Source organism: Leguminivora glycinivorella, chromosome 16 (genome assembly GCF_023078275.1).
Source record: "Leguminivora glycinivorella isolate SPB_JAAS2020 chromosome 16, LegGlyc_1.1, whole genome shotgun sequence".
Lineage (NCBI taxonomy): Eukaryota > Metazoa > Arthropoda > Insecta > Lepidoptera > Tortricidae > Leguminivora > Leguminivora glycinivorella.
Window position 1 is genome coordinate 14,666,542 of NC_062986.1, and position 14,223 is coordinate 14,680,764.

The 14,223-nt window shown below is 42.1% G+C and overlaps 1 protein-coding gene across 1 annotated transcript; it reads left to right on the forward strand.

The window, feature by feature from the left end:
• The first annotated feature begins 404 nt into the window (after positions 1-404).
• On the forward strand, positions 405-10,700 carry LOC125234938 (protein tamozhennic). The gene is made up of 8 exons (XM_048141360.1): positions 405-504; positions 988-1,187; positions 3,116-3,295; positions 5,025-5,163; positions 6,555-6,855; positions 7,316-8,121; positions 8,924-9,129; positions 10,464-10,700. The coding sequence occupies exons 1-7, from the start codon at positions 405-407 to the stop codon at positions 9,094-9,096; spliced, it is 1,899 nt and encodes a 632-aa protein (XP_047997317.1). The 3' UTR covers positions 9,097-9,129; positions 10,464-10,700.
• The last annotated feature ends 3,523 nt before the right edge of the window (positions 10,701-14,223 follow it).

The window sequence follows — 14,223 nt, forward strand, 5'->3', positions numbered from 1 at the left end:
TTAGAACTGCGACCTCAACAAATAAAACATTTTGTCAAGAATTTCGGTGAGGTTAGGTTAGAACTGCAACATTAATATAGTAGTATTACCTATGATAAAAATTCTGCGTAGTAAATTTCCACTAAACCATGTTATGCAGAAATAATTTATGCATAAAAACCATTCGGCGAATAACCTTTATGCATGAAATATATTCGGACAAACAAAAATATGCCTAGGCAAATTATGCGTAACTATACTATGCCATAACAGATTATGCGAAAGGTGAATTATGCCAATATAGATTATGCCAAAAAGAATTCTCGATTGTAAAATTATGCCAAAACAAGGGGAACCCCCCGAGAAGCTGAAGCAGCGGGAGAAGCTAGAAGGTGAGTGAGACGGAGCATGGCGAGTGAGACAGCATGCTGCCGGCGCTATGGCGGCGGATCGAGGACGCGCACTACAGCTACCTCGAGACGGACGACAGCCCCGAGAAGCTGCAGCAGCGGGAGAAGCTAGAAGGTGAGTGAGACGGAGCATGGTGAGTGAGACAGCATGCTGCCAGCGCTATGGCGGCGGATCGAGGACGCGCACTACAGCTACCTCGAGACGGACGACAGCCCCGAGAAGCTGCAGCAGCGGGAGAAGCCCAGAAGGTAACGTAAAAGTAAAAAAACCTTAATAAATTCGCCTTAGATCTGTGCCGCTGCACTACGGCGCTGAACCACAGAATATATAATAGTACAAGTAACGCCATAACCTAGGTATATGCTTGGCAAGGTACTTCCCCACTCCGAGTAGCTCAAACATGCGATGTTAATGCATATTAGACCGGTGACACGCTTGCGGTTCTTCCTAAAGTATTGTTTTTTTTTTGATTAGCAAAAATAGTCCAGAATATGAAAAATCGCATAGTCTGCTCGAAGTCGTGAAATGTATGGGGTCCAATACATTGCACGACTCTTGACTTTCCGAAAAGACTAACGTAATTTATCTTTGTTCCAGGCTACATAATGGAGTACCTGTCGATCGTACCTCACGAATGCAAGTTCGGTCTCGCCGAGACCGGTAAAGTGTTCCAACGAACGATAACTGAGCTATCCCAGTTCAGTGCGTACCGAGCTGGCCAAGGATGGGCCGCTATTGCGCGGTACGCGGCGAACTTGTTGGCCCAGCCTTGGAGGCTAGAATATAGGAATATACGGGTAAGTGTCACCTAATTTAGTATTTTTAAGGATGTAAGGGACCGGCAAAGTGTTCCGAGCATTTCTTTTTTTTTTTGCCAATAATTTATTTTTTATTGTTTTAGGGAATTTTAGGTCAATTGTACTCAGAATCACGAGTACTTTCAATCCCACTGGGAGACAAAAAGTGTCCCAGAATTTCCATACATACAACATGTATATAGAAAATGGTAACAAAATAAGAAAAAATCGTATGGGACAATTTTTTTAACTACTAGGATTGAAAAGGCTAGTAATTCTGCGTAGAAACAGCATATTTTTTTCAAAAATATCACACTTCATAAAAGTGGCAAAAAAAAGAAAATAAATGCTCTTCCAACTAACGATAACTGAGCTGTCCCAGGCTGGGCGGCGATCGCGCGGTGCGCGGCGAACTTGTTGGCCCAGCCTTGGAGGCTAGAATATAGGAATACACGGGTAAGTGTCACCTAATTTAGTATCCTTACGGATGTAGTAGCAAAGTGTTACGGCGAACGATAACTGAGCTGCCCCAGTTTAGTTCGAACCGCGTTGGACAAGGTTGGGTGATTTGTGGACGTCATTGCGTGATTTGCGTGGCATGCGGCAAACTTGCTGGCACGGCCGTGGAGGCTAGAATATGGGAATATACGGGTAAGTTATTCTGGAGAACTTAAGGGTTTAATAGCAGTTTAAAGTAAGTAAAAAATGGTGGTAATTGATTATCACCAGTACACCAACAAAATGTTCAGAAATGTCTTTTGAATGACAAGATATAAAGACAAGACAATGGGCTAGTTTTCTATACTTAAAATAAAATATTTTATGCAGCGCATGAAATAAAGCACTACATAATTAGAAGAAAAATATGGACAAAGAGAAAGATATAATAGTTATTTGTTATACAAGGGGGCAAAGTTGTATTTTAACGCCGAGTGTGGAATTGAAAAACGAGCAGGTGAAAGGATTCTATAGTTGAACCACGAGCGAAGCGAGTGGTTCGAGAATAGAATCCTGAACTTGCGAGTCTTTTAACACACGAGAAGTAAAATACATTTGCACCCGTGTGTAACACAAAACTTTTCCCCTCACTATAGCGAGGAAACTACAACGTAAAAAATGCGTTTATCACTGCTTCCAGTAGTTCCACAGGTGGTAAATCATCTTTATTACTAGATTCACCTACTTTTATCAATTTTAAAGCAATTAATTTGACTTTATTCAAGGTCAAATTACTTTACCCACTAGTGGATAAAATGCGTTTTTACCCGCTGGTATTAAAGGACAAAACACGTGTTTCCGAGCTAGTGAGGGGAATAGTAAATGAATTGACCGTAACGTCACTCCTCAGTATTATTCATACTACAGTGAAACCTGGTTAAGTGGGACGTGGATAAGTGAGAAACCTCTTTAGTTGAGACCCAAGGTGTGGTCCCGACACTTTCGCACAGATTTACCTCTATTAGTGAGACAAAACAGACCTCTATAAGTGAGATTAGCCTTTTCGATGTTATAGTCACATTTCCCTCTATTAGTGAGACAGAGTGTGTATTTTACCTCTGTTACTGAGACTATATTTGAAATGTATATTTTATGAACTTAATTGTTTGTAAATAATTTTATAGGAATTTACCTCTGTATCTGAGACACAGTCACAGTCAATCTCCTCTGCCCTCAACCAACCTCTGTAACTTGGACTTCATTGAAAATCTACTCCCATATTTTTAATCATTCTTAGCCTATCATTAAATTACGCGATTGATCCTTTTTGTGTTATTATTGCCTATCGCTTGGTTTTACACAAACAATACCTTAGATTTTGAGCACTCAAACTATTTTTAACAAAAATCTAATATTAAAAGGCCTCAAGAATATCAGTTATTTAAATATTTCATGTTTCACTAATAAATAATTTGTATTAATTGTTATAGCTATACAGCGGTTTCTACAAGCACGAAGTGGAAGCCCACATGGTAGGCGCCGAGACCCTACTGCAGGCCATGGGGTACCGGCCCTCGGGTCCGGGCCGCCTGGCTCTTGAAGGCCCAGTGTGCCCCGACATGGCGGCCGCTATATGCCGGGACGCCATCATCGCTCAGTGCGAGTGCCAGGTCAGTTACTACAAGCCGAGAACCTACTGCAGGTCATGGGGTACCGCCCTTCAGGCCCGGGCCGCCTGGCTCTCGAGGGCCCAGTGTGCCCCGACATGGCGGCCGCTATATGCCGGGATGCCGTCATCGCTTAGTGCGAGTGCCAGGTCAGTTACAGTTACTACAAATCGAGATGCTACTGCTGGCCATGGGGTACCGGCCCTCAGGCCCGGGCCGCCTGGCTCTCGAGGGCCCAGTGTGCCCCGACATGGCAGCCGCTATATGCCGGGATGCCATCATCGCTCAGTGCGAGTGCCAGGTCAGTTACAGTTACTACAAATCGAGATGCTACTGCTGGCCATGGGGTACCGGCTCTCGGGCCCGGGCCGCCTGGCTCTCGAGGGTCCAGTGTGCCCCGACATGGCGGCCGCTATATGCCGGGATGCCATCATCGCTCAGTGCGAGTGCCAGGTCAGTTACAGCACTTACTACAAGCCGAGACGAGACGCTACTGCAGGCCATGGGGTACCGGCCCTCGGGCCCGGGCCGCCTGGCTCTCGAAGGCCCAGTGTGCCCCGACATGGCGGCCGCTATATGCCGGGACGCCATCATCGCTCAGTAACAGTAACGTTCAAGGGTCCAGTGTGCCCTAAAATAGGTCTGGCTTTACTTCAGGGCGTTAGTATCTCGTCTTGAACACAATGATATTTATAATATTTATAGAGCTGGCATGAAAGGAATGTATGAATGAAAGAAATCTATATTTGTATCATAATAAGTTCTGATTGTGTTAATGATACTAGTGTTATTCGTACAATGAATGTTTCGTTCATTGTGTTCCATCCGTGCCGTTTCATGAGTGTATACTATACGATGGTCGATATAGTAGTCTACTTTTGGCAGTTAATGCTGTGATCATGGTAGGATTGGTAGGAAGAATTAAAATATTTAGACATGTATAAGAGACAAAAGTACTGTGATAGGAGCAAACCAACCCTGCGACTGAAGTCGTCAATTTTTCATTCACTTTTACAGCTTTACAAAGTTTGGCTGCTAACTTTTATACCTACCTACTAGTTTGTGAATTGTAGTAATAGTTGTAGTAAAACACTCTATTGTACCAGAAAATAATACAACACAGGAAAAAAACCGGCAACCTTCAAATCTAGGGTGAACAGGCATCTTCTGAGCGAGCTCACTCCATCGTAGGCCTTTGGCTATTAGTCTGTGGCCAAGAGTAAGCCCATTTATAATAAAAGCTTATCATTAGTAGAAAGGCGAACGTATCCCTTTAAGGGATCTCTTCCAGTCAACCTTGTTAAACCCAAACAATTGTGTATTATGAAATAAAACTATGGAAACGGATTAAATAGCGTATAATGAATTTACAGTTCATCCCGACGTTTCGAACACCTTACAGCATTCGTGGTCAACGGGTGACTGAGGAAAAATGACAATGTCCAAAAGCTACCCACATACAAGAAATATTAATGAACCATAATTAATATAGATTTTTAAGTCTGGTTCACACACTGTTAATAAAGCTAGTTATACAATATTCAAGAAAATTTACAATTACTATGTTAAAAAACCATAGTTTTATTTCATGAGTAACTATGGACCTGGAGCGAAGTAAAGCGTGAAGCTCAAAACTGTTCGGAATGGCGACGCACTGTCGACGACCTATGCCCCATCTAGGGGACATAGGACATTAAGTCAAGAAGACAAAAATTGTGTATTATGTTTGTAGATAATGGCATCCGTATGGGAGGCGGTATGGAGCGGCGGTGGCAGATGTACCTGGGCGTCTGTGGCCAGAGAGCGAGCGGCGTGCGCTTCCAGTGCTGCCGCGACCGCTGCTAGGTTACTGGCGCCTTCACAGGGACAAGGTTAGTACCTAATATTAGTGTACTACCACGGCGGATGAGATGACCGACGCACATAGGGGTATTTCAGTAAAAAAGCTGGCCATTAGTCGATGTAAATAAGTAAAAATAAAAATAAATTAAAACAGCATACTTGGATTGACACAATAAAACTATTTATAGAAATCTAAATTTAAATCTTAATTTTATTTTATCTAAATTTTTTGTAATTTTTTCCATTTATTTTTACCATTAATTTATTATTGATTCATTTATGCATATGCTAATATAATTACCCATGTAAATACTTTTATAAATTGTATATATGTATAACTAGATTATAAGAAATTATTTCGTACGCCAAAAGGCACATCATAGCAGTTTTTTTTTTATACTACGTCGGTGGCAAACAAGCATACGGCCCGCCTGATGTAAAGCGGTCACCGTAACCTATGGACGCCTGCAACTCTAACAGTGTCACATGCGCGTTGCCATCCCATTAGAAACTTGTACATTCCCTTTTGCTGTGTTAAATACACAGCAAAAAGGAGTGTACAAGTTCTAAGGAGGGTTCGGGTTGCCGACGGACGACGGACAATAGACGGAACAAGTTAGTTCCGTAAGTCCTCCCGTCATCAGCACACCGCACCCTCGTTGAGCTCTGGCAGCCTTGCTCACCGGCAGGAACACAACACTATGAGTAGGGTCTAGTGCTATTTGGCTGCGGTCTTCTGTAAGGCGGAGGTACTACCCCAGTTCTATGAAGAATTATGTTACCACCTATTTATTATGTACTTGTGATGAACGAATAAATAAATTGAATTGAAATGTAAAATAAATAATTTCGGCCAGCCTTTTTAACGAAATAACCCTGTGCGACGATGCACAACTAAATTAGGTGTTGTTCAGTGGTAGTTAACCTATATTTCATAGTATTTTAATTGGCATGTGTAATTTGGAGCTGCTGCATTTACATTAGTAATTAAATTTAAAGTATAATTAGATAATTATGCCGTTAGTACAATTTATGCTTTCTACAAATAGTGTGTTCTGTGTGTTCTCTAAAAAAATCTGTTAAATACAGATGTATAGTAAAATGTTTTTCGATTTTTACGGAAACGCACGAACGTGTATGCCTGAAATGGCATAGCCAGTCTCGGTAAAAGAAGTCGATAGATAGATAGAATTCTCTTTATGGGCACACCTCAGCAAAAGATACAGAAAAAAGAGACAGTGGAGACAAAACAAATGATTATAAATAGAAGCAGAGCATCTACGTTGACTGTCATGTTACTTACAAATACGAAGGTTTCCGAGAAATTACCATGAAAAAATATTATGAACTTCACATTTACTTATGATAACTATGTCCACATAATTATAAAAGGTCTAACATAACTTTGTACTTGTTTCAGAAATCTACTCCAACATCCCCGTGACAGTGCCCCTCGAGCCCACAGTCCGTCGCGACTACCCCGCCCCCCTTGAATCTCCCGCCGATCTCCCCACCCCCGTTCTTCCCTATATGTTACCCCCCATGATGTACCCCGACATGACCAACGTGCCCAATATGGCTATGCCCCCTGTGCCAATGATGACGTACCCCGTGCCCTACTTCTATCCGGTCCAAGCGCCGTATATGATACCGACACCTATGTACGCGCCTATCAAACACGCCAATAATGTTCCTGTCAACGGATATCCGCCACAATATAGGTAAGTTTTTTATTTGAATTTATTCTTAGTAAAAAATACACAGGTTTCTACAACTACATGCTTCCCTTTATAGTCTTAACAAGTAGTTGCACCTCCTGTGCCAATAATCCAATGATGACGTATCCATCTTGTTGTAGTAAATTTAGTAAATTAACCCGTAGGCGACCCGCCATTTTCCTGGGATTCCTCATGAACTTAAACACGGGAGTCTAAACTACTGTCATTATCAAACCGATTTGTTATATAGTACCCTGTGGTGTCGGCAATAGAAAAGAATAACACCACCCTATCTCGTTCCGCAGGTGACGTATAAGATGACTAAAGGAACACTGATGGTGGCAGATATGCACATGAGCTAGGCTCATCCTTGCTCATGAGACCTATGCACGCCGCCACCACAATAAAGAGAAAAACATGTGACATAAGTACATAACCCAATGAATTAATTTTCGTTTTCTAGGTATCCAGCAGTGCCAACAGCTCAGCTCATCGAACTAGACTCCCCCTCAATCTACGAAAACGGAAAATACGACAGACACAGAGACGACGACCGACACAAGAAACGGCTAGAAAGCTCTAGAAGAAACAGCACTTCCAAATCAGGCTTCAGCGATGTCTCCCTACCCAGTCTCCCGCGATCTGACACCCAGCCCGCCTTAAGCAAAGCCAGAGAAGATGGCATGGGGACCTATGAGAGCTGGGACTATGTCTTCAGAAACCTCTCCAGCAAAGACCAAGAAGGAGACAGCACCAGCAGGAGTAGATTCTCACCATCCCTAGACAGAGACTCCCGAACACTCGACAGGCTAGACAGAGAAGAAAGACGCGCCAAATACCAACCAACAACTTTAGACTTAGAAGACGGCCTACAAGCCTTAAACCTCGACAGATCTTACGACGAAGAAATGTACAGAACAGCTAAAGTGAACGAGAACTTGATGAGGTTAAAGCTGGAACAAGAACAGAAAAGAGCTAAGCAGTTAAAGAAGCAAGCAGAAGATAAGAAGAGGAAGTCTGAGCCTGTGGGGAATCCGAAAGCAGATGCGCTTATAACGCCTAAAGTAGCGCCGGACAAAGTGAGGTTATTAACTAAGAAGGATGTTAAAGATAGGAAGGAGGTTATAAAGCAGCAGAACTCTGTGAACGGGTCGGTTACTAGTGTGGAGGTTAAGAAGGTCAAGAAACCGGTGAGGCCTGTGGAGGAGAAGCCGAGGAGTAAGCCGTATGAGAATGGACACGGGACGTCGCATTCGAAAACTAATTCAGGTTAGTTGAAATCGTGTATAATATAACATACGTAAAATCGCCGTCAATAGAAATTGTCAACAATGTTAACAAACCATTGTATAATATATCAATATTATAGCACAATTTTATTATTTTAAAAGTTGAGGATCATAATGTGATATATATTGATTAAATAACACTTGGATTTAGCCAGCATCTGATGAATTACAATGGAAATTAAAGACAATTTGACTACAAGGTTTGTTTACATTGTTCACAAATTCTATTGACGGCGACTTTATTCGTAAATTTTATGTTTAGCCGATACAGTTCGTTTGTTCCATTCCGACGTAAATGTGTGATAAAAAGGGACAGACGAACTTTATCTGCTTGATAACTTTAGATAATGTTTATGAATTTAGGTAACGTTTATGAATAAGACATTTCTTTTTTGTAAAAATGTTTTTAAGTATTTGTTGTCCATATTCTGGTCTCTCCTTCACTCGCTTTTAGCTCGTTTCATAAGCCCACACTCTTATTTTATGCATTTTAGTAGAGAAATAAACTACTAATAGAGTTAAATTGTCATTTATTGAGAGCCTAATTTAATAAAATATGCATCAAAATAACAAAAAAGGAAATCACTCAACCTAGAAAAGGTAGTGGATCTTGCTCAGCATCATGGTCCTATGCGCTTCGCAAATCGGAGACGTGATCCAAATGTACAAACTTATCGGGAATTGCTGTAATAAAGTTAAGTTGTCAATTGAGAGCCTAATTTTTATACAATATGCATTTATATTCATCACTGTTGTTTAAACCGAAAATATTTTTATTACAGTCTCAAGCACAACACCAAACTACGACTTAAAAGCACAACTAATAGTATCCCTAGACGAGACGGACTCGCGGCCTTCGCCCCGAAACAGAATGGGGAAAGACCGACCAGCAGGGCGGAGTCCAGAACAGAAGACAAGCAAGATCGGTGGCAGTGTGGGACTTGCACGTATCTGAACAAAGCTAGTCTACAGGCGTGCGAGATGTGCGGTAAGTTAGAACAAAACAGAACGGGGAAAGACCGGCCAGCACGGCGGAAACGAGAGCAGAGGACAAGCAAGACCGGTGGCAGTGTGGGTCGTACACGTGTCTAAATAAGGCTAGTCTAGAGTTAAAGTTAGCAACTATTAAACATAATGGGAAAAGACCGGCCAGCACGGCGGAGTCGAGAGCAGAAGACAAACAAGTTCGGTGGCAGTGTGGGACTTGCACGTATCTGAACAAAGCTAGTCTGCAGGCGTGTGAGATGTGCGGTAAGTTAGAACAAAACAGAACGGGTAAAGACCGGCCAGCATGGCGGACACGAGAGCAGAGGACAAGCAAGACCGGTGGCAGTGTGGGACTTGCACGTATCTGAACAAAGCTAGTCTACAGGCGTGCGAGATGTGCGGTAAGTTAGAACAAAACAGAACGGGAAAAGACCGGCCAGCATGGCGGAAACGAGAGCAGAGGACAAGCAAGACCGGTGGCAGTGTGGGACTTGCACGTATCTGAACAAAGCTAGTCTACAGGCGTGTGAGATGTGCGGTAAGTTAGAACAAAACAGAACGGGTAAAGACCGGCCAGCATGGCGGAAACGAGAGCAGAGGACAAGCAAGACCGGTGGCAGTGTGGGACTTGCACGTATCTGAACAAAGCTAGTCTACAGGCGTGTGAGATGTGCGGTAAGTTAGAACAAAACAGAACGGGTAAAGACCGGCCAGCATAGCGGAAACGAGAGCAGAGGACAAGCAAGACCGGTGGCAGTGTGGGTCGTACACGTGTCTAAATAAGGCTAGTCTAGAGTTAAAGTTAGCAACTATTAAACATAATGGGAAAAGACCGGCCAGCACGACGGAGTCGAGAGCAGAAGACAAACAAGATCGGTGGCAGTGTGGGACTTGCACGTATCTGAACAAAGCTAGTCTGCAGGCGTGTGAGGTGTGTGGTAAGTTATTACCTTAAAACAGAATGGGGAAAGTCCGACCAGTATGACAGCGTCGCTCGCTCAAAACAAGTGAGAAAAGTGGATCGTTTGGGACTCGAGGTGACGTGACGATTTAGATAAGACTAGCTTTTGCCCGTGGCTTCGCTCGCGTTAAATTCGAAAATTGCGGAATACCAACTTCCATCCCCTATTTTAGGGATTTAGGAGACAAGAAATAGCCTATGTCACTATCCGTTCAACTATCTTTACTTAAAAAAATCACGTCAATTCGTCGCTCCACTTTGCCGAGAAAAACGGACAAACAAACAGACTTTCCCATTCATAATATTCGTATGCGTCATTGTAGCGTCTTAGCTAATATTTTTACAATTAATGATATTTTTCCCTATCTTTCCAGGCAAATCAAAACTCGGCCCCACCATCCAGCCGCTGACGTCCGGCGGGCGCGAGTGCCCCGCCTGCACGCTCGTCAACGCGCGCGCCGCCGGCGCCTGCGAGGCGTGCGGCACCAGCCTCGACCACTGCCCTACCTACATCTAGACGCGAGACCAATACACGGTATAACCACCGGTATACACTACTCTACAGGCAGATAACCTGGAGAGAATAATCATGACGGGCAAAGTTGAAGGCACGAGACCTCAGGCAAATATTCAAACTGCACCCATGCTATTAAAACTGCACGAGGCCATGCGCTTGGCGAGGAACAGACGCCTATGGAGGGAGCTATTCGATCCTCAACATTGAGGGAACGAAAGACACTACTCTTCAGGCAGGCAATCAGTGATAAACGATATTACGTCAGGCCGTCCTTTTCGCTCTGTTTGTAAGTGCGATAGGGACGCACAGATGGGCGTTTCGGCAGGTCTCGAGCGCCCAGTGAAGTTATGTGACACTGTTCATCTCAGTATTTGGCACGAGCGTCTACCGAAAATATGATCGGTGGGCCTTATCCGCGGCGGGCAAACGGAAAACTAATGTCATTTGTTTTAAGGGCCATTTTTGCGAAGAAATATTCAAAAACTTTTTTTTTCTAAAATAGGTAAATTTAATTTTTTCCCTACTCAGAATCACGTGCCCTTTCGATCCTACTAGGCGGAAAAAGCGTCCCAAATTTATTTTTCCACTTCGGTACCATTTTTTTTGACATTTTCTTTACAGCGGGTACAAAGTATGCAAAATAATAGAAAATTTTGGGACCATTTTTTGTCTCTCGTTTTGTCGTAGATCGAAAGGGCTCGTGATTCTGAGTAGGAAAAACATGAAATTTACCTAATTTAAAAAACAATTTGTTTGGTGATTTTTCTCGCGAAAACGCCCTTTAGCAGCATTGAAGGTAGAAAGGCAGTTGCAAGATTCCTAATCGTCACTACTTTGAAAAAATCTCGTATCTCATGCTTCTCCTCAAAGTTAAAACGCAGTAAGTCTATATGCATTCCATACATACTTACTACAATTTTCTTTTCATTGTCAGACGAAGATACAAGTTTTTTGAAAGTAGTGACGTAATGTCTTTCGAACGTCACTGATGCTTGCACATGGCGCATGCGAAGGCCTGCTGAAATAATCTTGCGATATAAATCGCGGCAATATTGGTTCGAAACAGTTCCCATGTAATCGGACCACACCTATAGTCTAACAAACGCCAATTTACTAATTTACTTACCATTTTTTACGATACTTTTAAGGTTTATTTTTAAGCGCGCCTGCAACATCGTAACACTTATTTTTCTTCTTAAAAAGCTTTTTTTATTGGGTTGTCTTCCTTTACTTCGTTTTGGTACTAATGTTTGCTGATTGTAAATGAGTTTTATCTGTATCGCAACCAAGAACCCGCCTCGTGGGCACTCGTGAACTTTGCTCAGATGCCGGAGAACCCGTTGGGCGGGTTCGCGCGGGCGTTTATAAAATCACAAGCGGTTTCTGACATAGTGCGCCATTTTTTGTCTGGTAGCGAATGTGTTAAACTTATTCCTTATCAATTATGCAGCTATTCGTTTTCAAACCCTTATTTTTATATTTCCACTAGCTTTTGCCCGTGGCTTCGCTCGCGTTAGAAAGAGACAAAAAGTAGCCTATGTCACTCTCCATCTCTTCAAATATCTCCACCTAAAAAAATCACGTCGATTCGACGCTCCGTGTTGCCGTGAAAGACGGACAAACAAACAGACACACACACTTTCCCATTTATAATATTAGTATGGATGCAACTGTAGTTCATGATTTGATTTAATCAAGCTACTTTCCGTGTATGTACTTACCTGAAATAATACTTTTTGTGTTTGTGCCTACGCCAAATGTTGGGATCAGTTGTCACAGCGGACCCCAGGCTCCAATAAGCCGTGACAAATACCGGGATAACGCAAGGAGGATGATGATAACCTGAAAGAATGCTTTTGAAAATTTAGCAACGTTAGCAAAACGCCAACATATCTGCAAACAATCTACTTATTCATATATTTATATGTTACGATGTTGCAGTCACTAAGAACAGTACCGCTGCTGTCACCTGCTTCAAAGCATATCATGCTTCGCGAGCGCCGTTCAGTATAAAGCTGCTAACACATTACCGCACCGCACCAAGGTCATCTATATACTAGTCTGAAAGTGGGAGCGAGAAAGAGATACCTTTTCCTCGCTCTAACTTGAAAACAATACAAGGTTGCGGTGCGGCCGTTTGTTAGTCTAGAATCACAAGACATTAGGACCTATTGACACGGTGCGAGAAGTCGCATGCGAGTTTTTATTACTGTTTTGGTATTAGATTGGTGTGCTGTAACCTCAACAGTGCGCAGCTCATAGACCAAGGGTATTAAACAGGATCTAAATAACCTTATGTCATTCTGTATACCTACTCTTATGAAGCATACCATATACTGAAAGAGACAGATATACTACTCTGCTCGGTCTTATATTAGTATCATCGTACCACTTTTTCTCTTACACTTTATAAAACCGGCCAAGAGCGTGTCGGGCCACGCTCAGTGTAGGGTTCCGTAGTTTTCCGTATTTTTCTCAAAAACTACTGAACCTATCAAGTTCAAAACAATTTTCCTAGAAAGTCTTTATAAAGTTCTACTTTTGTGATTTTTTTCATATTTTTGAAACATATGGTTCAAAAGTTAGAGGGGGGGGACACACTTTTTTTTTCCTTTAGGAGCGATTATTTCCGAAAATATTCATATTATCAAAAAACGATTTTAGTAAACCCTTATTTATTTTTAAATACCTATCCAACAATATATCACACGTTGGGGTTGGAATGAAAAAAAAAATCAGTCCCCACTTTACATGTAGGGGGGGTACCCTAACAAAATATTATTTTCCACTTTTTATTTTACCACTTTGTCGGCGTGATTGATTATCCGCGGACGGACGGACGGACAGACAGACATGGCGAAACTATAAGAGTTCCTAGTTGACTACGGAACCCTAAAAATTGTATGAATCTTTGGTCAGCTACTCGCATAATTATATGAATTGTCGTAATGGAATCATATCCGTCATGTACCGTACAGACGTGGTGCAAAAAGGGTTTCCTTCGCATTTCTCCTGAAACATTCGTATCTGTCATGCTAGTTCAGTCAATGTCAGTACATCGTGTATTGAGACTGACTGAAATGCATGACACGTTCGTACGTTTCCGTTTCTACAATCTATGCCGCAACATAACTAAAATTGCATGCGAGTTCTCGTGTCGTCTAAATGGGCCTTTAGGATCAATTATGTGCGCTCGCGAGCCGACGTCTATATTACCATTGCCTTTCTATTTTATAGCATTTATCTTTGTTCTTGCCTTGAATTTTCTTGTGTGAGAATATTAACCTTAATCTTTATATGATGTTATGGTGTGTTACATTATATTGTCGTTACTCGGATGTTGACTAAAATTTGCTCATGTGACTTGTGTATAAATGTTGATTCTTGATACATATTTGCCTTTAAGGGTGGTCCTTATGTTTTTTTTGTTTTTCATTGCTTTAGAATCTTGTTTTAAAGTTTGCAGAAGGTACACAATTGAAATGAATTTGAGAAGAATTTAAATAGTACATTACGATATAAGTGCGTAAAAAGGAAGTTCGAAACGAGTGGCGATAAACTAAAACACGACCGAAGGGAGTGTTTTAAATCGATACGAGTTACGAATTTCCTTTTCG